This window comes from Lagopus muta, chromosome 8, assembly GCF_023343835.1.
Source record: "Lagopus muta isolate bLagMut1 chromosome 8, bLagMut1 primary, whole genome shotgun sequence".
Taxonomy (NCBI): Eukaryota; Metazoa; Chordata; class Aves; order Galliformes; family Phasianidae; genus Lagopus; species Lagopus muta.
In genome coordinates, this window is record NC_064440.1 from 6,938,163 (window position 1) to 6,964,810 (window position 26,648).

The window sequence follows — 26,648 nt, forward strand, 5'->3', positions numbered from 1 at the left end:
CAGTAAGCAGATAGTGTCACTCTGTGCAAAAAAGCATAAATCTTAGTAATGTCCCCAAGATACCTTTCTGGGTATTGATTACATCTCAGAATCTGTGAGAAATGGTCAAGGAGCTTTTTATTAAAGCCCATGCACCATATTATTCATCCACTTTTATGATATATTATGTATGAACTTTTAAAAATTCATGGGCTCTGCATTTTTTTTTTTTCTGATGGGTTTAGCTTTGTGCTTATTTGGCAAAATGTTAGCCAGTGTGGCTTTCATGTTTCATTGTCAAAGAGAAAAGTAGCTTAGAAAACAAAAGCACATGAAGATAGAGAACAAGAACAGAACATTGAACCTGTGCGTGCCTTTGATCTTGAAGTATAGTAATGTCAACAAAAATGTGATCTCCTTTGTAGTGCTTATTGTAATGAAAAGGCATTGTTTCAAAGGTTCACAAAAATGCTAACAACCCTTTGCATAACATGTAATTAAGCCTTCAGGTTAGGATTTTCTAAATAAGTAGTTTTGTCTCTTTTGTAGTCTGATTCTTTCAGTTTTCTGTGATGCCTGGCAAAAAATTATGTATTTAAATTGTAATATTATATTCAGGACTTTGTACTCTCATTTTGTTAAAGGTAATGATTTTAAAGTCATAATTTAAAAAATTAAAATTTCACCATGTCATTTAACAAACCCATGTTCAAGTTAAATGTATTTAATTAATGCATCATAAACATACAATTTAAAGTACTTTCTGAGAGAGTTTAGAGAATACAGGCAAATTGCCAGAGAAAATTTCAGTCCTTTTATGGTAGTCTCAAGGTAATCCAGAAGGGAGCTGGATATTCTGCTTCAGAATCTCTAACGCTGTGATGTTTTTGCACATTTTCTCCTCTCCCCAACAATAAAGATGATTTCAGAGACAAACTCTTCTTTTGCTTTGCTTAGATATGTTTTTCACGCTTTTAAAACTACAGGAGCAAATACCTTTCTCATCTTTTGGTTCAAGGGAAACAAAGTAAAGTGATGGCCAGGCCTGCAGACTAACTGAAGGTAACAGGAAAGAAAGGCAAACTCCTCAGTATGCTGAGGTCTCCGCCTTTCTCTTACAGAGTATTCTTATAGGGAAGGATTTTACAGACCTCCTTCTCTTCAGTTGACTGGGATGTGGCGTAGTATAAAAGGCAGTATTTGACATGGTGGGTTTTTCCATTGCCACATACGAAACAGCTAGGACAAGCATGTATTGCCATTGGCCTCTATACAGTCAGCCCTGCTGGACATGACACCATCATAGGTGTGATAGATGTAACAGCTGATAAGGGGTCTCCCATGGGAATCACAATGGCAGAAATAACTTGTCTCCACAAAGCAAGAAAATCTGTTTCAAAGCTAAAAACAAAGGCATCATCCTACCTCTGATGCTGAAGCATGTGCTCTTCCCAGAGCCAACAGATTTAAAGGCTGTTCCTCCAGCATCCATTTGACTTCTTAGGAGGACATGTACCAATAACTCCCAGAGGTGAAATGTGCTCTTGCTACCTCTAAATGATTTTCCCATTCATAGGTTTTGCCTGTGACAGAGAGTAATGACTTGCCCTGTAGTTATGTTTGTCAAAACCAGAACATTATTATGTCAGCTGAGCAATGAATAGCTGTACTGATGAACTCCTTAGCAGTAAAAATTCTACTCTCACCCATTTAACTCCAAAAAGGTTCAACCCTAGTAATAATAAATGGAAGGTTGTGGAGGAATAAATGGAAGAAATTAGGAAAAGTACAACAAAATGTTAGTGCATGAGAAGTGCCTACAAACAATACATTTTCATTTCTGCATGAAGCAGCTGTGTATTGCACATACAGTTTTAGTAAATTTTTTGTGGACTTTGCATTTTCTAAATATGAAGGTAAATTTTTAATCTCAGCAAAATGGATTGGGTCCATGTCCCGATACAGAAATCATAAATATTCTTTGAGGCTGCACAATCATGTTCTTTCTTAATGAAATTCACAGCAAAGTTTTATAAAAAGTATAGAGTTGTGCCATTCTGGTTTTTTGCTACTGGTAATTAAAAAGGTGTCTGATTTGGTAAGGAAACTGGAAAATTGCCTAACAGAATGGTGCAGGCACTTAACATTAAAGAAGATCTAACATTGTTAGGCAGAAGAGTATTAGTTTGAAAACAAATTAAAGGCATCCTAGATACTCCTACAGAGGTTTAATATTTTACCTAAAGTGCTATCTGCTCTTCATTACTCTCTTCCTCAAAGCTGGCACTTAGTCACAGTCAGCTGAAATTGCATTTGGAGAGGGGCGATAACTACACAAGTACTAAAGGCAGCCATAAAGTGTCAATAAATTGCATAAGCAAGAGGCTTCAGCTGTCTGCAGGTGACACAAAGATGGATTGTCCTACGTCAGAGAGTTTCTTAGACAAAGCTTTGAACTAGATAGGAAACCAAAATTAGACTGTAATGGAGAGATTCCATTCTCAGTGGGCATTCTGGTTGGGATGCTAAATTAATTTACCTTGTCCAGGGTATACAGCCTCATCTGTTACATTCTAGGGCTATAATGCAGTTGTCAAGATGTACTTGTATTCTTATAACTTTGTTTTCTGTATCTAACTGGAGCATGCTGCTTATATACAAAGCATAATTCAAGCAGACTCAATAGTCTTTAGCAAAGGAAGAGCAGAACACTGGCTCAAGAATAAAAAAGAAAACATGGAGGATCATGGCTTTTCCCCCTGACAAATGAAAATACTGGCAATTTTTAATTTAGTTCTCTGCATTAAATTCACCAGACACTAATGGCCTAATAGGAATGTGTAAGTAGCTTACTTGGCTTGTCTTTGTCCTTCTTAATCAGGCAGAAGTTAAATGATCTTTTTCCAGCCATAAGATATTTCTGTTTCTTCTCATGTTTTAGGAATGCCAACAGAATGTGAAATCCACTATACCTGTCTTGAAATGCCACAGTCAATTAAATGTGACAGGTCCTAACCGCCTATATCCCCGGAGCAGCTGCAGTAGCAGTGAACTCTCCCTTTCAAGTGCTTGCAGTGAATATTCCAGTGGTTCCTCCTACACTTGGAATGATGGGAAGACATGCAGCAAAAGGGTAAATCAAATTAACTTGCTTCATTTATTAGCTTACGATGACTTTCAGAAATATTTTTTTTTCTTCTTTCTTTCACATTTAAAACACTTGTCAAAAAACTCAGTAGGAGTTCTCTCCCTTCTATCTCCCTTCCTTTCTCTCTCTTCCCTTTTAACTCTTTTTAACAATTCCCTTATCACTCCAATTCGCTCACAGTCTCATCATTTATTCTGACATTTATTCTGTTTTTCACAATCCAAATTGTTCTTCTCCTTCTTTATCTTAATCCTTCCATTCACATTTTTCTTCCTAAAGGTTTTAATTCCACTGTGGCCTTCACACCAGTATGAAGTCCTATATTAAGAAAGAAGATTGCTGTTAATAGCAATGAATAAAATAGAATGTACTATGTGCTCCTAAATTTCTTTAATAAAATTGTAACATTTCTTATTAAAAGCAATTGTGAATAATATGTGAGTTTTATTTTGTTTTTACAGTCATCCGTGAGCTGGGATAAAAGAATAAGCATTGGTTCTTCACTCCCAAGCAACCTTTCTAGTCCTGCAGATGATCTGCCTCCAACTCGTATCAAGGAAAACCATATCCTAGAAGGACTGAAGAAATTACAGAGGCAAAAAGTATTACTTGAATCACCTTCAGTAATATCGAAATGGGGTTACAAAGATTGCATGAACTCCAACGAAGGAATATATTCCCCTGGAGTTAAATGTGGCAGCCATCATGAGCAGACTCACTGTAAGCCAATGGAAATAGGAAGTATTTGCACTGAACATAACAAAACTTTCTCTTACGATTCAGATTCACATGATGATGCGGATGATGATTCTTCATCTTTATTGTTGCTGCAGGAATTACCAAGCAAAGACTGCAGGATCTATTGTAATAAATTAACTCACAGTGTTTCTGACAGTCTCTTTCACTGGGATCCTAATAGGAAACATTTTCCAGAAAGAAGTTCATATTTTAATTCAAAGGAAAGACCAGAAAAATTGACTAGTTTTGTCAGTGGATTTCAGGCGGAAGTAGAATCATGCACCAGAACAAAGCTGCCTGATTTACAGTTAGATCAAAGCCTTGCTAATATAGGCTGGAAGGACCTTAATTTTCAGCTTTCAGATACTGATGACAATGAAGTCTTGGATGAATTGCATATAGAAAGCAGTGATGAGAAAAGTCCATCAGATTTATTAGCAACTCCTTTTACTGAGAAGTACACAAAGAACTCTGACGAGCTCGTAGTCACGGAGAATTCTCAGTTTGTACCTAGTGACAAAGAGGAAGGACAGACATCTGTTCACTCAGATATTAGGCCAAAGACATGTAATTTCATTAAACAACAAAAAGTCATAAAAAAGACTTCTTCTGAAGAGTGCATTACAGTAATATTTGATGCTGAGGATGGTGAGCCCATTGAATTCAGCTCACATCAAATTGGAGTTGTCACTGTAACACGAAATGAGATATCAATCAACCAACCAGAAAGTAGGTCCAGTGCAGAATATACTGAACTTATACCTCAGGGAATAGCTAATTTGCAGACAGGAGCAAATGCTAGAGACTACACTGTTTTGGAAGGACCTGAAGACAAAACTAAGAAACAGCCTCTCGAAGATAATACAGGGAATAAAAATACAGTTGTCTCCATGACCTGCAGTGAATCTTCACCGTGTGGAAGAGTAATACTGCAAAATGCCCCACAACAAAAAACAGTGAAGCCAGTGTATGATGTATCATACAAGACCAATTCAAGCCCCATTGTTCATGCAGGAATCAATCAAAAGCCAATCTTGACTAAAATACCCAGCAGAGGTAAATTTTCTCCACAAAAAAACAAGATGACAGAGAGTGAGGAGGCACCTGCAGCTACATCAGTGACCTCTGCAACCCTTGAAAAATCACCTGCTCTGCCACCTGTAAAGCTTTCAAGACTCAAAAAGGCACAAAGTCCACCTCGTAATTTTGATTCAAAAGTCGACTTCCAGATTCCAAAGCCCCCTGCCCACCCCCTGCCCAGCTCAAAGCGTCCGGGCAGAGGCAATGGGACAAAGTACCCAAAGAGTCAGAGTCCAGCATCACCACTGTTGCCTCAGCACCTTATAGAGCCTACTGACTATGGAGAACCTCCAACTAGAGACTCTAATAATGATTTAGCAACTGTAGAAGCCAGGTCGCCATCCCCACCCCTTCCTCCAGGCAGGTCAACATCCCTATTGATTCGGCCTGATTATGGTCATTCACCACCTGTAGCTATGAAGTTAGGAGGAGCTATTTCAGGTGAAACAGCAAAAAATATACTGAAATCATCATCATTAAAGGGAACTGCAAACTCTGGCATCCATAATCAATCTGGTCGTGATATGCAAGCAAAAAGTGTATCTTCTGGGGCCAAAATTGAGTTATCTTACCTTCAAGAAAATTCTGAAGCAATTATGCAAAATAAATGTATATCTCAGCAACCCCGTAGTGCATGCCAAGGACTTTCCAAAGTTTTCACAAAGCAAGTCTGCCTAAAAAACACTAATCAGATGGGTCTCCACAGGAACCGTGAGTTTCTGAGCACAGATTCTCAGACAGGCAGGTCCAATCCTCTGGGTCCATCACTGGAAATAACTTCACAAGAAGCACATTCCAGCAAGAAGGATATTTCCAGTGACAGTGGGGTTGATCAGCCACAAAAGATGCCAAACGTTCTCCCAGCAACTCCTCAATGTCATACAACAAGTGCGAGTGAGCCCTTGCTATCTCAGGTAAATAATTCTCCATTGTCAACACTGTTTCATGGTAGTGACACTGCAAATGCGACACAAAACTCTAATGAGAAAGGAGTGAAAACCCGTCTTCCTGTAGGACTGAAATTATTTGTCAAATCTCCTCAACTTCTCCGAAAGAGCTCCACTGTCCCAGGGAAGCAGGAAAAAGATAGTATAAATGCAGCTTCCAAAAGCCACGTGAGTACAAGTAAGTACAAGCAAAATGAATGTGCAGCCACCAAAAGTGCAATGGGTGCTGAATTAAAAGACTCTAAGTCTGATAATGAAATAAAAGATAATTTTACTGTGAGACTTAGTATGGATACGGCATCACCTCATTCACATGAAAATGATAGCTTGGTGGTAGACAGAGTAGATGAATTAGAAAGAAAATTAGTTAAGAGATCTTTTTCTTCTAGCAACAAGTCACACTTGAAACCAGCTCTGGGCATGAATGGAGCGAAAGCTCGAAGTCAGAGTTTCAGCATTCATACAGGAGAAAAGTCATCTGCCCTTGTGACAGAAGGTCTTGGAAAAGTACGGACTCAGATCATTACAAACACTTCTGACAGAGGAAATTCTCTAACAAGGCAGAACTCAGCCATGGAAGGACTTCAAATCAAGGTCATTCCTGGGTCAGCAGCAACACAAGAGACTCTTTCAAATACTTCAAAAAACACAGAAAATTCTTACTCTAGACAAGGTTCTCTTGGAAATAATAGCAATAACCAGCATGGAAGCCCAAGCAAACTGCCATTCAGATCATCTCCAAAAGTAGACTCGTTTCGAAACACTTCAAAATATGATGGAAACAAATCATTTTCTGTGAAAGATGCACGCAGTCTATCTGTCCAGAGTGAGAAAAGCAGTGAAAATTTAAAACACGAAGCTCTAAATAAAAAAAGTGTTTTGCCAGCAGAATTGGAGTTAGATGCTCCAGCGACTGTATCTTCCAAACAGATTTCATCATTTCATAGCTTGGGTGGAATAAAATGTCCACATAAACTGGAAGCAATAAAATCACAGAGACAGCAGATGTCTTTAAAGTTAGCAGAAGCCTCTCATGTTACTGATGTTTTTAGTTCACCTGCTCTACAACCTACAATAGAGGAGAAGGTCATGTTGTGCATCCAAGAAAATGTCCAGAAGGGTCAGGAACAAAACAAATCTCCCACTGTAGAGACTAAACAAAAGACTGGGCCCTCTATAGCTAGTTGGTTTGGCTTTCGGAAGAGTAAGCTGCCAGCACTGAGCAGCAGGAAACCCGATGTTCCTAAAACAAAGGTAGAAAAAAAAGAACCAAGAGTTTCAGGATTTGGAATTAAGCAGTCAAAAATAGAGAGAAGAAAAGAAAAAAAGCAAACTGAACAACACTGTGAAGTGGAAAATGAAATTAACAGGAAAACGGACAGCGGGGACTTTTTAGATGATGCTGTGGAGTTTAAAATTTTGAAGCCATCACGAAGCACATCTGGCAAGATTGGATGTGAACAAATCAGAGGGTCCACCTCAGCTACATACTTACCAAAAGACAGTTTTATGAAAGAGCTTTTGAACAGGTATGGGATGTTTTGTTGTGCACTGTAAGTTTTAGAGCATCCTTAGACTCTAAGTTGAACGTATGTTGTCCTTAGGGCTAAGAATGCACTGAACAACCGCTTTGTAAACTATCAGGACTTTAAGGTGATGGTAATTATGTTCGTGTTATTTTGTTAACCAAACCAAAGGTCTTTGATATTATAGAACGGCAAATTACAGGTGATTCCAGAAATCCAGAATGTAGGCAGGTGATATGTTGAAATCAGAGGATACTTAGATGCATATTTTAATGTCTTCCATTTTCATGTATTGCAACCAGCAAACGTAAATTTGGGAATTAATCAGGATTAGTTACATTTCTGCCTACCATAACCTTTGGTCACAAGAAAACTTAGCAATTGCTATACTGTGTTTTCACATTTGCCCCCCAGCAGTCCTAAATATAAAATAAATCATTATATGTGCAAGACTAAATTGATATATTACCTGAAATTGCAAGTGACAGATTTGATCAAGGCTAGTTAGAAACATTTATCACTCAAAGGTCTAGAGACAGAAAGATACAGAGAGGTTACTTTAAACATTAAAGGAATGGAAAAGTGGAGTGATTGAAGAAGGGCAATGTAATTTATCAGAGGAATCACTCTCTACCTGCAGAGTTGATAAGAAAGCAGCTCAGCAGACAGAAAGTGGATCAAATAATGTTTCCTACAGGAGTGTGTCGAAGGGCAGCTCCCAGGGCTCCTCTCTTCACAGCAACTCTATCAGCTCTCAAGGAAACCACAAGAAAAACAGCAACACGAAAGCTGATATGGAAATGCAGAATCAGACCCTGGTAAGTGCTTTAGTCCATGAAAACATTATTACCGTCTTTTTAACTTCTGGATGTGCTCCTCCTTATTGCCAGTACAGATAAACAGGATAATAACTGTTTATATATGATTTTGTGTAGGTAGAGAACTGTGAATTAATACAAAAGTTGGCAGCTTGAGTATAGGCCAGATTACAGAGCTAGTTGTGAAGACCCTACTGCTTCTTCTGGGAATTCAATTTCAGTGGAGATACATGCACAGCAATGTTATAATCATACTGTGATACAGTGAAATAATGGGACCATTTTCCATTTTTCCATTTTTTCCCCTTTCTCTGAAAATTGCATGCCTGCCAGCGTTGAACGTTACTCTGAGTGTTATAGGAAGCATTAAGCCTAACAAGTGCAACACTCACAGGGAAAAGGTGAAGCTTTTGACCACATTTGGGAATATTCATCACTTAAGAGGGAATTTTCCAAAAGCAAAAGCTTATATTTGACCCATGGCTCCGTACCACAGCATATCTCCCTGTTAATGCCTCATAGCTAGTTTTATGTTTCAGGAAGGGACTAACTACACCTGATTATTTAATTTACCCAGCAAGTAGGAATGGTGCAATTTAGAAGAAAAATCATTTTATTTTCCGGTAGCTGCTTAATGCTGGTACTTGAAAGGTTGTGTGTGTGTCTGACTTTTCTGTACCTTGAAAAGTGTATACTCATAGTCTAGGATTGTAGCCTGAAGTCAGACTGAATGGATGCCCTTCCTTGGGAAGCTTTTAGTAATAAACCATGGAATTTAGTGAGCAATTTCTTGCCTAGCAAGTGCCTTTCCAACAATGCATTAAAGTTCAAGCTCGAGGAGTACAGAGATGCTTTAACTTGATCTTATGTGATTTAACTTCTTGAGCGTTCTTATCTCATTCCTGGTATCAGACCATATTATTGTGACAATTCTTACCAATAATCACTACTTTCACAAAATAATCTGAAAATTTATGCCAAATATATATCCTGAGCATGAATCTGAGGCTGTTTTTTTTATTGTTGTGATAAAGCCGAATTGTGGGAGTACAACACATGCAACTATTTCACTTGGGAGAATTAGGAATAAAAATTCTTTGGGACGTGGTTCAAGGATAAAAGAAATTTCAAAGGGCTTCATAACAGGAAATGGAACAACTCTGCTGTTGTTTAGGATGCTTAAGGTTAAAGTATCAGCTTCAGGCAAGTGTTTTTTTACTTAATGCAAATGTCTTCCTTAAGAGTGTCCACAAGGTCATTTTGTAAAACTTATGGGGAACATGCACAGAATGAATGTTTTGGAAAACTTTTCCTTCCTGACTATTGTGGTATCATCTCTTCTTTGAAAATGTAGATGTCTCCTGCATTATAAAACCACAAATTATAAGCATATCTAAGGCTGTCCTTGTAGTGTCACTGAAAGGAAAGAGAGAGAATGAAAGTGTGGAAATGTGCAATATGCAGGAAATTCAATCCAACTGATCTAGAACTTTGATAGCAAAGCAGAGCCCCTTATCAGAACCACTCAGTTTAACTATGCTCCATTTAATATGGTCCTGACAGCTTAGGGTATATCTTCAATGTACAGAAGTATGAAAAACTCTGTACATTGCTTCTACAATTCCGTTCTTATTATTTTCTAATGCTGCAATAATTTGCTGTGCTTTTTGTCTATCAATTTGTGAAATCTTTCTAAATGCAGCAATAATAGTCCTAAATGAGACACTTCATTTTATTAGGGAACTACAAAGATTGTTCTTAATGTACATAAATAATGAAGAAATCATCTTTATTCTGTTTAGCCTTACAGGACATAGTTGTGACATGGAAAAGGCATTACCTATGCTATACCATTCACTCTTTTGTTCACTGAGAATGGAAGTATTTTTCATATTGTTTTTTGAGTTGAGTTACATTATGTGCTTCATCTTTGTGAGTTTCCTGTTTTGGTTTTGTGTCATTCAGTTTCTGAAAGAAATACCTCATGCTAAAAGGCTGAAAACATCTAGAATAAAGAGAATAAAAAGATGCTTACTTTTCTCACTGCTAACTTAGGGAAGAGATGCACCGTAAGACTCCACAGTATGTGAGATTTCATCTCGCCCTCCAAGCTCGTGCCAGGAAAACAATAGAGAGTCGTAAATTCAAAGTGCACGCATCTTATTACGATCATTTTCAGTTATCCTTTGGTGTCTGCTACCTTTGAAGCAGATTGCAGAGGACTGGGAGATAGCTGTGACTGAAAACTGTCGCATGTGGCAGAATGGCTATTGTGCATTTTGTTGCTTGTAAAATCACAAAATGAATGCTTTTGGAGAAAACAACATGAATCTTTTGGAAAGTCCTAAACTAAGAGGACTTGTTTTTCTTCTTTGAACAAAGCAAAGTGCATTCAGTGCAGAAACTGCGTATCATGTATCTACTACTTTAAATCTTGGCCATAACATTTTTAACATTAATTTTATACAGTAGTTTTTTGGTTTTTTTTTTTCCTTTAAAGCCCATTTTATTTTGACAATTATATAAAGGTAGAGGCTTGGGGCACTATTATGCCATAACATACGCACCAGTTACCTCTGATTTCTGTTCATACAAGGAACACTATTGCTTGACTGCCACTGAATTTATGGAAAAAGCGATATTCCACCATTGGCAGCCATGTGCATTCACCTTCAAAGGGATACACTTCCCGTTAGTGTTCATCAGAAAAGCTCTTTGCTCTAAAGGCCAGCCAGCAGAAATACATAATCCTTTAGCTCACACCAAGGATATTCCACGTTCTCTGATACTTTTTCATGTCCTTGGCTGAAGCTTAAGGTGAGATACAATCATTTTTGTGCTGCGCTGCTTCATTTCATCTTTGTGATTTTATTACAGCCCAGTGTAATTTAGAGAAGCCCTGGGCTTTGCTTTGTGAAGTGGAAGTGTGGCACCAAAATCAAGACACCAGTTTTGGACAGCAGGGCCTGTCTGTAATTCAGTGTGTTTGGGGAACATCCAGAAATCTATCTAATATCCTGAAATGTCACATCAGTAGCAAGCCACAGACTGCCGTATGGTCTGCACATGTGAGAAATTGTTTTATTCATAATTTGATGTCAGATGAGTACATACTCTCCTCATTTTCCATAGCCTAAAGAGCCTCATTTCAGAATAAATCAAATATCTGGGATTAAGAGATTATAAATGCACTTTTATAAATAGAGAATTTTCCATGTCTTACTGAGGCTAGTCACCAGGGGTCAATAGGGCTACTTCTGTAAGCCAGACAAGTATGGACAACGATCAAAGTTATGCCATGCAAATTATAATAAATTCTGCTGATTTAGACTAGAGTATATATTTAATGTTACAAGGAATTTGGTGTAAGTGGAGTAAAACTGCAGGTAGTGATTAGCAAGCAATTTAAGATTTCTGAGATCTTGGCAATATTTTTTTCTGCAGCCCTGGCTTTCCTTTTCTCTGCAGCCTGCAGGTATCTTTATTGCTGTTTGATTTAGAGACTACAGCAGAAAAATATGTCCCTGGATCTGAATTATGGCCACTGATGGAGTGTAATACAGGGGGCTTTCACTCTGTTGTATGAAGATACCTTATATATATGCTTTCTAAATAGGACTGCAGAGGAACAGAACAATCTAGGGGGTTTGAATATCATAGAATCTTTTGAATAGGAAGGGACCTTTAAAGGTTATCTGGTGCAACTCCCCTGCAATGAGCAGGGCCATCTACAGCTCAGTCAGGTTGCTCAGAGCCTGGTCCAGCCTGATCTCAAATGCCTCCAAGGCTTCCACCATCTCTCTGGACAACATGTGCCAGTACCACACCACCCTTATTGCAAAAAAAATCTTCTTCCTTTTATCCAGTCTAAATATCCCCTCTCTCTTAGTTTGAAAGCATTTCCCCTTGTCCTGCTGAACAGTTTGTCCCCTTCTTATAACCCCTCCCCTCCCTTTAGATATTGAAAGGCCACTATCAAGTCTCCCCAGGGCTTTCTCCTGTCTCAACAGCCCCAGCTCTCTCACCTGTCCTTATAGGGAAGGTATTCCATCCCTTGGATCATTTGTGCATGTCTCTTCTGGATGCACTCTAACAGGTCCAAATCTCTCCTGTGTTGAGAACGCCATATCTAGGCATACTATTCCAGGTGAGGTCTCACCAGCACAGAGTAGAGGGGCAGGATCACTTCTCTCCCCCTGATCACATACTTTAAGATTTAAAGAGTTTGACTTAAGAGCTCTTATTGCATTCTTAAATTCAAGTTACTTCTCTGTTTAGCAATTAAAATGCTTTTAAATAGATGTGGAAACAGAAATGCCAAAGTTAAATGATTGGAAATTGAATTACAGCGATTTTACATCACATAAGTTTGCTTTTTTTTTTGGAATAGAATCTCAAACATGGTATTTCTGTAGAAAAACAAGTACAAGATTGGCAGTCTTGAGTGTAATTCTTTATCAAGGGGAAAAAAAAAGAAGAAAAAGAATTTTCTTTTAGAAGAATTTCGTTTTCCAGGGGTACTTTTTGACTGCTGCATGTTGTGACTTTTAATGGAGCTAAAGTTGTCATCTTCTGATATTGTTAATAGAATGGGACAGGCTGTCTACTGAAGTATATTAGTTACCCTGCATTGATACTTCGGTTTATTTCTGAAGATATATTCTGTAATTATCATGAAGCAACATAAACATAGTCACAGATGTTCCTCACTTTTGTACAGGCTAACGTAGTCACAGAAAACCTGCAAGAAGAAGAGGAGGACACCATGACAAGGACTACATGTCAGAGTCATGTGATAGGTACAACATTATATTTTACACCGGATTTTATTGCTGTCTCAGTTCCTGGGGGGGAAAAAAAAAAAAAGAAAAAAAAAAAAAGTGTAATTCTCATTATTTTATTTGTTTGCCCACATGATGTCAGTTTTAGCATTCATTTAGCTCTGGTTTTAGTAGTTGGATTTCACAACTGTGTAAAAGATGAGTATGTACATACTCATCTGTGGATCGTTACCAACTGTGGATCAAAGCAGTGCTTAATAGAAGGACTCTTAAGAGTCTGGCTGTGAAATACCATTTCAGTCTCCAAAACTAGTGGGTTACATATAGTGGTCTAACTCTAAGGTTGTTGTGCACGATGCTTTCAGCGTGAATAATACTGATGTACTGTAACCCTGCAGTCTATCCTTGAATGAGTAGAGTTCAGAATAAAGTTCCAAATAGCAGAATAATTACTGTGATAAACTGTCCCAGTATGAGTAGCAAACCAGGTGTCTGTTCAGCAGACCTTGAAGTTGTTATTGAAAATGAGCTGTCTTTGCTATGTGCTTTTTAGGAGGGTGGCACCATCAGCCCTTTTTCATGATTGACACACTCTAATTTTTAACGCAGGTGAACTTTCAGTGCTTCTTAAAATATCTAATAAGCAGTGGAGGACAAAGCAGAAATTTTTTTTTTAAGATCTGAGTTAGAGCAGTATGTCATCACTATAAGGTTCTGATACTGAATGAAAGAAAAATCTCCCTTAGCAAGTTCCCTTTGCAGGCAGACTGTAACTGTAGTTAAAATTTGATTCAGTGTTTTCAGGACAGTCAGTGATTATGTTAGCCAGAAGCTCTTTCTTTTCACTAATGCTGTCAACCCAGCAAGTTAGGCTGAACAAGAGGTATTGTGTTGAAACACATTTTACTTTGGGGTAACATTTACATGCCTTATTGACTTGTACAACCTTTTCAATCCTGATATCAACCAAATGAAATCTGTCGTCTTTGCAGCAGAGATCCCTAAAGTCTTTGAAACTGAACCATACCTTGGCTCTGTTGCAATAGCTAAATAGTAAGAACTTTGAATAATGCAGTATAAGACTATGATGGGATTCTGCAACTGGATAGGTGCAAGTCCTGAAAAGTGAAATGTTTGCTCCTTTCTTTCTGTTACCAGAGGTTGCCCAAACAAGAATCACCTAAAATTTTCCAAATTGTTTTGCACTCAATCCTGAACCAAAAGTTCTAAAAACTTTTTCTTTGAATTGATGTGAAATATTTGGTTTTATTTTTTAAATCCAGCTTTACAGATCAAGAAAACAAAGCTATTTGCACAGCCCTGTCCTGAAAAGACTCCAGTGCTTCCTTGTCATTTGTCTGTATAATTGGTAGCTGTTACTAAGAGCTATTCACTATGTATTTTCATATATTAGTCAATGGGTCGTCATATAGTGTTTATATTTTCCCCATCCCTCATGCACCCAAACTGTGTCTCTGACACAACGTAGTCGTTGTGGATTGGGGTGGCTTCTGTTGGGCCTTGAGTTCATTCAGTTAGATGGGAGAGGTCATCACTGTGAACATAGCCCTCCTGTGCAGCAATGCACCTTCTTTCTTAGCCAAAAGATGTTTTCCTTTGCCATTTCTCAGGACTGGTGACATGGGTAGAGTGATAAATAGATCTGTGGCCCAGGTCTGTGCAAGTCCACAGTTTGTGGCACTGCAGTAGCCAGGCAGTGCTGTCCTTGTGAAACGCATGTAGCTCAAATGAGGAGCTTTCCATCATCTGGATTACAAAATCAGCTTCTTTTACCTGGACAATGCCATCTCTTAAAGGCTTAATGCAGGATACAACTTACCCCTGTTCTGCCTTTTTAAAACATCTGGATTAACTAAGAATTTGCTGTGAGGATCTGGTTATTAAAGTCAAGAAACTCTGTTGATGAGAGTCATTATGTGCAATAGGTAGTATTGGCATAGAACAAATCATACAAGTCTGAGCAAATTTGTTGGCACAAGCACACTGAGTCAAGTCGTTACTTCACCAGGACAAGGGCAAGGCAGGGAAATTGAAAGCATGGATCTAACTGCACTTCCCGAGTACTCCTAAATCAGCATCTTACTGTGTTTTATGCCCCTCTCATCAGGCTGTGTTTCATACTGCACTGAGTTTTGCTGCTGTATATCCACACTGCTCTTTATGGATAGCAAACTTTTCTGGGTCTGGTTCAGATTCTTTAACCAAAGTCCTTCCTAGACATTCCTGCATTTTTCTGGTACAAAGTTTTACACACACAATGTTTGTTTGTTTGTTTTGTAAGGAGCATTATGTGAGATGAGAGAGAGACAAATTCAACTTCCTGTGTTACAAACTATGAGGGCTGCTCCAAAAGTAATGCTTCCTATGTTATTGTTCTTTTTCATGGAGTAGTTTTACAGTATTTGAGATTCTTGTGGAGTAGGGATCTTTAACATCTTGATAGTTGCAGTGGGCAGTAAATCAGTTCTTTACTGGTCTGAATTCCTCACCATCATAAACAGTCATTTTAAAAAAACCAAGTTTTGTTTTGTAGCTGCATTTTAATGACTTTGTTCTGCTGGTTTTGTTCTAAAATGTTAACTAAATGGAGCAGAATATGTAACAGATGTAGAAAGGCTATGATTAAGCAGGAGAGATATTCTTTGTTAAAGATAAGTGCTGTTGTAGTTGTTAGTGTAAAATTCTTAAATTGATACCACTTTTCCCCAATTAGCTGATGAACAGGATGTGTGTAACTGAGTAGTCTTCAAAGTTGGTATTGTGTAAGACATTGCTTATTCATCACTTCCTAATGGAGATACTCTGCATGAATTGCCAGTTGCTAGTTTTTAGTTTACTGTCATTTGGTGATCTAAACAAATTTACATACTTTGCTGACTCTTTGGTTTTGCTGCATTGAAAGAGTACAAGAATGTGTAGTAATATAAAATTTCTCATCTGGAATACCTGTATTTCAGGAAGACATCATTTCCACACGAAACAGTCAATTATATTGTTATATTCTGCTTAAGCACATCTGTAGAACGACTATAAACTTTTAAAAACATAACTCTGTTTTTGTCAGTGAGGATACCAAATGTGGCAGCTCTTCTCACAAACAAGAGATCTGAAAATCCAGGAGTATTTTATCCTCAGAGCTCTTTCTTCATGCCTTTTGCAATAAAGTAGTTTGGTTTTAAAAGTGTGTGAAGGGGGAAATGTTAAAGTACCTAATAAGAGAAAGGATGTGATAAAAAGGTTGACTTTCCCTTTATGTCATGACAGACTCCTTAGCTCAGACGGGTGCAGCAGGGTCTCAAGACATTCATATAAATAAAATTCCTTTATTGAATACAATGCTTGAAGGTGTCAAGCTCCTGACAGTATTGCTCTAATGTAAACATTAAAAAGCCTTCGTTTCACAAAGGAAAAGAATTCTGTTTCTCCCCGTGGAATAGAATATTCAGTGTTTACATCCAGTCTTGAATTTTCCCATTCCCACTAGCCAAAAATATTCGAGAGAGTTACAAATGACACCTTTACACAGACAGGTTAACAATTGGACATCTTGGGAAGAAAAATGCATTAGTCAGAGTTTAATGTTTCACTCCTGTAAAAGTGTGATTCTATTCATTATAATGTATTAAGAGATTTCTTTGAAAAACAACTCCAAGGGAAAAAAAAAAAAAAAAAAACACAGAAAATCACAGCACAAGAAAACAAGTTATACTTATTGAAGAATTTGTTCCTATGGACAAATTAAAATGGAAATTCTATGGCATACAGTCACAGTTACACCAAAAATGTTATGTCTAAAATAAAGGCAATGTGGGATCGTAGAATGGCTTAGGTTGGAAGGGACCTCAAAGCCCACCAGTGCCAACCCCCTGCCATGGGGTGGTTGACATCCACCAACTCAGGCTGCCCAGGGCCCCGTCCCACCTGGCCTTGAGCACCTCCAGGGATGGGGCACTCACAGCTTCACTGGTAACATGTTCCTATGCCTTACCATAGTCACAGTGAGGAGTTTCTTCCTTATGTGTAAACGAAACCTACCCTAAATATTTATGTGTGTAAATATCTTTATTAGCCATATAGGAGTTGTCAATTTATTCTCAGCAGTCTCTACATCAATCAAATAAGCAATTTAGGTCTAAAGCACTGGAGCTCAGGGATGCGTAAGCATGACAAGTTCATCTAGAGGAATTGTTCTACTGAACTGGAAACTTTTGGCTTCAAAATGTTATCTTTTGTATGCCACTGATTGAACTAAAGAGCCAATTTCATTCTTTAATGAAAGCCTGTTGAGCTTTGACATCAGGGACAGCACTGGAGGTAGGTTTTGTCCTCTTGGTACTTGGAATGACATTACTAGTAAAGATAAGTTGAAATGATGATAATTCTCAATAGATCTAGAGTTTGTGTTAGCATTGTGCATACTATACTTGATAATGCAAGAAATAGAAGTAGTAATCCAAAATGTATCTGGCTGTTGTTGGTTCTGTCTGGTCTACTCTAAGTACAACTACACTCCCTACAGAAGTTGTATGGGGAGTTAATTCCCTGACAGGAGTTAGAATCCACAGTAGAAATATTTGCAGTCCTTGGAAAGAAATGATCCGTCTGTAGCATTGACCCATACTGTTTATTTCAAGTATATCAGGTGAAATTCAGAGACAGGTAAATATTATGAAGATAAGTGTAGGCAGAATTTTTCAGACTGTGAAGAAAGACTTGAGTCTAATTTCTGTTAAATTTTCATTGGAGGTCCAGGTCACTTGCTTAGAATTGATTTGTCCAGCATTAAAGGGGAACTTGTAGATATTGTCATTTTTACAATACAGAGAAAAAGCCTGCAGATTCTTAAAAAGGTTTTGGAAGGTCTCAAGCTGGATGGAGGGTTGGGCGTCTGCATTACCAAAGCAACATTAAAAGTGTGTTGTAGACTTTGCTACATTGTGGTAGAACAAAAACATGCACTGAGGTCAGGGAGTTCTTTTGTAGTTCTGCTGTAGCCCAGTGCTCGGTTCCATTAATGTTCTTGATAATCATCTGCCTTATAGCAGACTTTGTCATCTTTCTTTCTGCTTTACAAGAACAACCTTGCAGAAGGGTTTTGCAGTTTAATTTAGAGGCAGTCTGGTCAGAAAAAAAGGAAAGTCTGTCTTTTAAGCAACTTTTTAAAGATTTTCTTTTTCTTCTTAAGGGACTGTTTGGTTAAATTCCATGGATTCCTTATGTTCCAGAGGGGAACATTTGTTGGTTGGTGGTATTTTACATGTTGCATTGTATTTTCAAGTCCACCACTTTAAGCTTCGTATACATGAAAGAAAAATGATTCAACTGTATTTTCAATAAAAAACAGGAGCATCCTTGGCAGCAAGTTTTATAGAGAAGTTGCAAGCAACTTGATAGCAATTTTGAAGATACAGTGATAACAACACAGGACATATAAAGTGTTGTAGATGGAAGTGGGTTCTACTTGAAATGAAATGCCAGCATTATAATTATTTGTATCAAGCTATGAAATCACTGAAGATGACAACCATATCTGTGTATTCTGATACTGCATCTGATCCAGCATCCAGTAGCCATACTATAAAGCTATCTATACTATAATTAAAAAAAAAAACAAAACAGAAACAAACAAACAAAAAAACCCACTTCCTAAACAGATTTTTCTATAGGGAAAAGAATTTGTGTTCATTGTAATACCTCAAGTGAATTCATTCATCTCTGACTCTTCTTTCTGATTTTTCAGTGTGATTTTCCAACAAATACATTCATTCACTGCCAAGGCATTATTTTTCACTTTTTCCCTCATGCCTGTTCTACTGCACTGGTTAAAACAAGTGGTCACTCTAAACCTTAATTTAGTGTCCCAGTATTGCTGATTATCCGGCTTCCCATGAATCTAAACCATGATATAGAAGGCTGCCTTTTTTCTGTCATACTGATACTATTCATAGTTAACAAATCCTTATTCATATAAACTGCCTTTTTTGTCTTGGATAGGCCTAGGTTTCTTTCTAAAATCTAGATCTGATGTGCACTGGAACTGAAAAAGTAAGTTTCAAATTTTATTTCTAAATGTGCCATTTGATGTACATACTGAAAGTGCTGAATTTATATAAATTATTCAATGGTCTGTTCCACAGCTTGGTGTGAACAATAGTGGTTTGTCTGCTTTTTTAATAAGCTTGTGCTAAGCTTCCAATAGAAGAGCTAGAAAGACTGGACAATCCCCTCTGCCAAGGAGAAGACTTGGTTTCATCCACCATTTTTGTAGGCTATATAAGCTTCGGTTATTTTTACTGTAGTAGTAAGTAAATAATTACTTAATTCATGTTTTCTCATTCTCAGGGAATGGAAATAGATGTGAAGGAAGCAAGCTTGATTAATATGGTAAATACATTAAGCCTGACATGCATCATCCTAAAACATGTCCATTAAGTCTGACATATTTGAACAAACTCATTCACATTAAAGAATCCTCAAAACCTGGAGGCAGATTAGGTGAGGTCTGTAATGAATTACTGAGATAAATGTAACGGAATAAGTGACAGAGGAAAGATGGTGAACAAATTGATCTGCATTACAGCCTTTGCATTCAGTAAAGAGAGGTGATCCACATCACTGTGGAGAGGCAAACGGATAATCCAGAAGTTGTTTAAATGTCAGGCAAATCCTTGGATGCCTCTAATGCATTTAATGGAGAAGAATATTCAACTGATAAAATGTCTTTTGACCGCAAAAGAAATCTCTCTTGTCATGAAGCCTCAGTGCCTGAGAAAACAACTTACCGCTGTCAGTGTTAATTCCTTTCATCAGGCCATTGTTAGAAGTTGAGAAGAACCATTTAGCAATCATCTTATCAGTGATACAGGACTGGTTCATTCATTTACACATGATCAGATAAAGTAAAAATGTTTGTTTTATCTTCTCCATCATTACCCAGTAAAACTGTGGAGTATCGAGAAGTCTCTACAAATGAGTGTGAGGTTACTGTTTATAAAAGCCCTAAAACAATACCAGCTATCAGTGAACAATTTTCCAGTGTAAGTCTCTTACTTGGAATCTGCATACTGAGAAATGTTATGGTTTGACACAAGTGGTGATAAGGTATTGGATTTTTCATGAATCCCATATGCATGAGCAATAGTGTAAGAATGCATGCATTTATTTGTACTTCAATAACAAAGCTATTTTCTAAAGCCCTATCTGCATTTGAAGCCTGAGAGGCAGCTATTAAATCCACAGTGAGCTGAAGTAGCTGAAATAAGACATCATTAAGGGGAAATCTTGTTTAATAGCCACTAAGCTCTGCAAGAACAACTAGAGCAACTGTTTTGTGTGTAGCAACATATCCCTAGAAGCACATCGGTTGGAAGGGCCCTAGAGGTCTTTAGTCCAGCCTCTTTCTGCTCAGGGACTTCATAGTTTTGGTTCTGAGTAGCTTCAGATTTGTGGTTCTAAATAGGTTCATGGCCGAGGCACCATTTCTCTGGGAGGTTTTGCACAATATTGAGCAGTCCTATGTTCTTATCCTCCAGTATTCTCGTTACTGATAATTTGGAGTGGTCATGCTGTTGAGTGGCCTTCCATGGCGTGTGGAGGATTCTGCATTCTGCAATGTCTTGTTTTCTAGCCCAGGGCTTGCTCATCCAAAGCAAGCCATACGCTTGTGCATAGAGTTGGTTAAATATCCTCTCCTTCTGAGTTGCTTCTGGAAATTTATTAGTGTGTGGTCTTTGAGCAAGATTACAGAATGTGAACAGGCTAATCTGCAGACTGAAACAGCATTATGTTGGTCTGGCCCTATAGGAATGGGACAAATGTAGTCTGCTGTACTGTGTTCTTCACTCTTTCGGCACTTGGAGGGATTAATTTTGAAATGATGGTCTGAAGGAGTCTATGATAATAGATTGAAACTTTCCGTGTATTTTTTTAATTGCTATTTATGTAGCTTGAAGATGATGGAGAGCCTTGCCGATATATATCAATAAGAAACGAACATCCGTTAGTGTCTTCTAATTTTTGTAAGCTTACCTTCTTCACAGCCTGGCAAAGACAGATTGTTTCTTTGTTCTTTAACAGGTAGTACACATAGCACTTGTCTAATTGCCAGTTGTTCGGCAGCACTGCTGCAGCCCATTATCTAGCTTGTATTCTTCTGAGGAGAGCATTCATATTTTGAATCAACACTTTCTTATTAGGTAAAATGATTTTCTGCTAATTTCATTCTTTTGTCATTACATTTATTCACCCAGAAGTGCTATATTTTGTCACAAGAAGGAGTAGAAGTGTGTCTCTCTATGTACTGTATATAGGATGCAATCTAATTATTATTCAAGATACTGAGAATGTGCTGGTCTCATTCAGGCTTAAAATGTCAATTAAAAAGAATGGTCAGATTCTTCAGCTCTGAAGTTAATGCTGCTGTGTTGATTTTCACTGATTTACAGTCTGGCCCAATCTGTATTTGTTTTTGTCACTCAAATCAGGGCTGTACCTGGTTATCGTGCTTAGTCCAGATTGCTGGTACACTGATGTTCTCTATGCTACTTTGAGTCCCTCTGAAACATTTCCATTTTACATACCTTTTGCTTCTGGCTGGAGCTGTCTGTAGGCATATGTGTATGGAGCTTCACTCATGCATTTCCTATTAACTCTAATTCATATACCTGCAATACAGCTGAACAAACTGAATAGCATTTTGTGTGAGTGTATTTTGAGTTACTTTAAATGTTTGTTTCGAATGGATTTATACAGACTCTGTGGTCCTGTTCTGAAAACACAATTTAGGAGGATTTCTGTGAAAAATGTGTCAGCATATGTCTTTCTAAATTTGCTCTGAGGATGGATCCAGTTCCTAATTTGATGCTATCTTTTCCATTTTTATAGAGTCTAGGGAGCTTCGATTTGTACCTTAATTCAGAGACCTGAACTGTTGACATTTGATTAGCCATCGTGGCATATCATAAAAGACTAGGCTTTTCAGAAAGAAACCATCATGAGAGACCCGGTATGTTGTTTCAAGATGCTTATACCAGTGGTGGTTTTGGAACAGCATTTAACATTGCACGTTTTTTGGGTTTTTTTTTTTTCCCCAAAATAAATGGAGTTCCTGAAGGAAAATTCTGTTCATTCTGGCTTTAAATCATACGGTTTCTCACCAGCTCCTGCCTTGATGCAGCTGCTTTAACTGTGATTCAGCTATTTTGGAAGAGCTGTACTTGAATATTGAGGATAAAAATTGTAGCTTACCTAAAAGTCACTCAAAACTCTCTGTGTTGTTAATGAGTTTTCACATCATTAATTAAGAAATAAAAGCAGTCTGTTTCAGGTTTGCGTGTATATATCTGAGTGTTCATTGCCAGTACCCTTAAGTAAAGCCATCTGCAGGGCAGAACTAAAAAAAAAAATTATTTAAAGCCTCATTTAATATTCATGTGGCTTTAATTTCAGCCTTGTTTTCTACTAATAAACAAAAAGCAATTGCTACTAAAATAAACAAAATAAATATCATATGTTCTTCTTTGCATTTGCAAAACCCAGAGCTTCCTGGGCACTTATTAATTAGTCTGTATTTACCACAGAGAGCATTTATGGCTAAGCACTGTCACTAGTCCTGTGTGTTGGGAACAGAAAATCAAAGAAAATGTCTCAAGGTGAGTGAAACTGAAATCCAGTTTATACGAGCTATTTGAGAGCGGGTAAATCAGTGATTCCTCTCCTTTATCCTTAAGAGCTTCAAATGCACCAGTCAGTGAACACAGACCATCAGTGGAACAGCCAAATAATACCAGCAGCAAATGCACTCTTGGACACCGTGTGCAGCCCATTTATCTGGGATGCTAAGTGTGACTTTGACTCTTTTTCAACTGTGGACTAACGGAGTTGTTCCCGAACTAGAGTCAGCTTAGCTACCTCTAATAGTAATAGCAAAAATAATGATTGTAATGCTTCTTGGAAGTCTTTTGCAGCGTAGTTTCTGAACAGATTCCTAAATAGCTGGTGGCTGAATTGATTTGGGGTATTCCTACACAAGCATTGCTCACTGAAGCAATTGCAGAGTGGTTATATACTGGTTGCAAAAGTCCTAGGATCCTTATTCTTATGATATCGTTCTTTAACAGGGAGGCGTTATTAGCTCTCAGTATTAGTACAACGAACTGAAGCATAAAGTGGGAAAGAGATAGGCCTGTTGCTACATGGAGAAGGCATGGCTGAGGCAGCCCACAGTCAGTACCTGGGTAAATAATGAATGCTCCTTTTTTAGGTTTTGCTGTTTTGTGTGTACAATAGGATAGGTCTCTTATTAGGAAGTAAGAAATGAAGGAAAGCATCCATCCATGCCTTGAATGAGCAGTCCCCAATAAGATGTTCCTTAGACAGTGTGCTACTGCTGGTTTCCAGCCTTTGCGTCTCAAGGTTCTAAGGAAAAAATGTTCCTGGAAAAGCCACATTTCTGCATTTTTGCAGACACATTGCTTATCTTGGTTTCACTCCTTGCATCAGATATGAGGTCTTTTCTTTCTTCTCAACTTGTGCTCATCTATCAAGATTTCTTAAACACAGTTGCAAATGTATAAGGCATATTGGCTAGGACAGATGTAAAATCAAAGAGACATACAGCCATAAAAGAAGCAGGATGGCTTCCCAAAATATTTCTAGGCTGGCCTCGTTGGCAGCCAGGTTGTAACTGGGCTGCAGTTAATTACCTTTTATACAGAGCTTGATGTTGCTCTTCACGTGAACTAGAAGTCTCGTTATTTGTATTCTAAAGATTCCAAAGTCCTTTCTAAAGGACTAAAATCATATTTCTAATATCTTGTCTACTGTGAAAAGTGTATAGATTTTTAGTAGGTATGCCACTATAACACAGAGAGATTATTCCAGCAGTCATCCATTGTAGGACATCCCCAGGTGGAAAATGCATGTAGGCCTCTGTATTTAATGGACTCTGACAGATGTAGAATACAAAATTTCAAACATTATCCAGGTTTTTTTTCCAGTTCATTTATTCTCAGTAACAACCCTGTTACTTGCCACCAATATTCCCATGTGTGCAAGGAAGGGACCTAAATGCTGATAGGAGATTGGAAGTGTTTATTGCAAAAAATAAAAAATAAAAAATCCATAGGTAACTGTCGAAATAGAGAACAGAGTTATTGGCAGGATTGTTGGTCAGCTAATTTTTCACTTGTTTTAGGGTGGGTCTTGAATTGAAATGAAGCAGCAATTATGTATTTCAAGTTAGGAAATACATTTCAGAGGTTATGGTCAACTGTGAAGACAACTGTCAAACAATTGGAGAAATGATATATTGAAGTTAGAGATCTCTGAGAAAAAAAAAAAAGGTTGACTATAAAGAAGCAGTAGAAGAAATACCAAACAAGTTGGTAAAGTCTGTATTTTTGTGCTTTTTTTTTCTTATTTTTATTATAAATGGGTGTAAACTCTAATCCCAGATTTAAGCAGACATTTCTTTTTGTTCAGGTTCACTTGCAGACTCATAGTTTAAAAATGCACTGCACAGTCCTCCTGTTAACTGTTCCTCAGTGTGTGTTATTCCATTTCACCTGTGCAGTGCCTATGGGAATATCAGGGCTGTGATATTTTTTACCTAGAGTAGTCTTACAGGCATTTTTAGTTTTAGATACTGGTAACGCTTTGTATCCAGATAGAAAACATTAACGCATTCATCTTTGACTAATTGGATCAAATGATGGTGTAAACCCAAAAGGAATAATTTGCTTGAAATTGACACTGATTTGGCAGAAAACATTCATTTTTTTTGTGGATGCTTTAGCATTGCAGATGAAGAGAAGGATGTGCAAATAAAGAGATCTGTTTTGCCATCTGTAGTTTAAGTTCTTCCTGCCAATGCCACATGTAGCTTAAAGATGTTTATTAACTGATCAAGCAGTTTTGCACAGACTTATTACATTTGAGATACTATTATGAAAAAAAGAAAAAGTATTAATTAACAATTTGGCATGTTTGAAAATACTAGAAAAATGATAATCCCTTTTTCAGAAAAAAAAAGTTACATGTTCACCGATTACTCTTGTCAGCTTAATAGCTTAAATCTTGATCTATCTAAAGAAAGACCATTGTTAGGATTTCTGTCTTCCTTTACTGATGGGATTAGCATCCTTTCGAGTGTTGTAGATGCTCTGTGCCCACTCGATCTTATATATCTCTCAAAAGCTTCTTTCAAGGCTTGAGGGTACTTCTGAAAACAGCTTGCTGGAAATTTCCCAGTGAAACTGTTCTTGATACAGAGCTATTTTTGACTGATATTTTTGTTCTTGAAAATGTCTGCTTTCTGTGGAAAATTCTGGTTGCTACTCAAATGTTTCAGCTGAAATTTATGTCAATCATGTAGTTTTGTAGCCAAAACTTGAAAACTTATGTGAGGAAAATATCAAACCAACTGTAGCGGTGAGCACATAGGGGAACTGCACGCCTTTCCTGAGGTGAGCTGATGCTTTGGTAGAAAATAAGTCCCTTTGCTACTAGCCTTATCGAGAAAGCCTGGTTTAAGCAGAGCAATCTGTGACTGTTTTTCTTTTTTTCTTCTATTTTTTGGTATCTAAAATAAAGTTTCCCTGTTTGTAGCTGTTTGCTTTTAATATTAAGATAAATTGGCCGACACAGTAACATACAGACTTCTTCAGCTTTACTACCTTCAAACAGAAACTTAGTTTGTGCCAGTCAGTTCAAGTAGAGATAATGTGCTTGTGATAATTGTGTCTGGTATCCATCAGTATATTTTATTTGTAACCTCCTGGTCCCAGGTGGCAGGGAATGATCAGATCATTGGTTTTAGAATGTTCTTTTCTGTGGTGCTTCCAGTTTACTCAATGTCTCCTCTGAAGAGCTCTGCCTTTCCAACATAACCAGTGCTCTATAGATACCTTCCTTCTGGTCAAGAAGAAACTACTGGAAGTCCTTTCTTACTCTATTATTTTCTTTGCTTGATGACTGATAGTTGTTAGCTGGAGCACTGCCTGTCCGTGAGCTGAAAAATATCTCCAAATTTCTCAGTATTAGGACACTGCAGAGGAAAAAATAATGAATGTGACTTGACAAAGAACTGCTAACTACAACAGACTTAAATAACAAATGAGGATATCATAGAAAAAATCAATACTCAGGAACATATAGAGATAGAAAAGATGTATTGGGTCATGTTCTGCATCTCCTGCTAGAGTACAGTTGTTCACTGCGGTATGTCTTTTATTCAGTGTGGACTTAAATTATTCAAGCAAAGGAAATACTTCTGCTTCCTTTGGGAGTGTTTGCCACAGACTGCAGATCTCACTGTCAAGGGATGTTTCCAGGTGTTTAACCTAATGTATGTCTGTTTTCCAGCCATTAGTGCTGTTCCCTCTCTGAATTTCATGTCTCTCAGAAGAACTGTGGTTTCTTCAGTATTGTCTACTCCTTACACAAATAAATCTGTGGGAATGAATGGAAAATACTAGGGCAAGTGATGTGACACTCTCGTAATGTTTGCTGGAAGGCTATGCACAGCCACACTGCTTCCAAACCAAATCCTTCGCTCGGTGTTGTGAAATGTGCACTTTGGAAAGTGGGATGTGCTGAACCAGAGTGTGACA

The 26,648-nt window shown here is 37.7% G+C and overlaps 1 protein-coding gene across 15 annotated transcripts in view; it reads left to right on the plus strand.

The window, feature by feature from the left end:
- NCKAP5 (NCK associated protein 5) overlaps nucleotides 1-26,648 on the plus strand; it is a 362,852-nt gene that overhangs the window by 303,019 nt on the left and 33,185 nt on the right. For 13 of the 15 annotated variants that reach the window (XR_007378680.1, XM_048953741.1, XM_048953742.1 and 10 more), the window contains 4 exons: nucleotides 2,921-3,112; nucleotides 3,589-7,421; nucleotides 8,059-8,236; nucleotides 12,957-13,035. Coding sequence is in view for 14 of the 15 variants with exons in the window: in XM_048953741.1 (XP_048809698.1) it covers nucleotides 2,921-3,112; nucleotides 3,589-7,421; nucleotides 8,059-8,236; nucleotides 12,957-13,035 (4,282 nt within the window). In the remaining variant the exon portion in view is untranslated. The remainder of the gene's footprint in view (nucleotides 1-2,920; nucleotides 3,113-3,588; nucleotides 7,422-8,058; nucleotides 8,237-12,956; nucleotides 13,036-26,648) is intronic. The other 2 variants (XM_048953744.1, XM_048953753.1) reach the window with 2 other exon arrangements.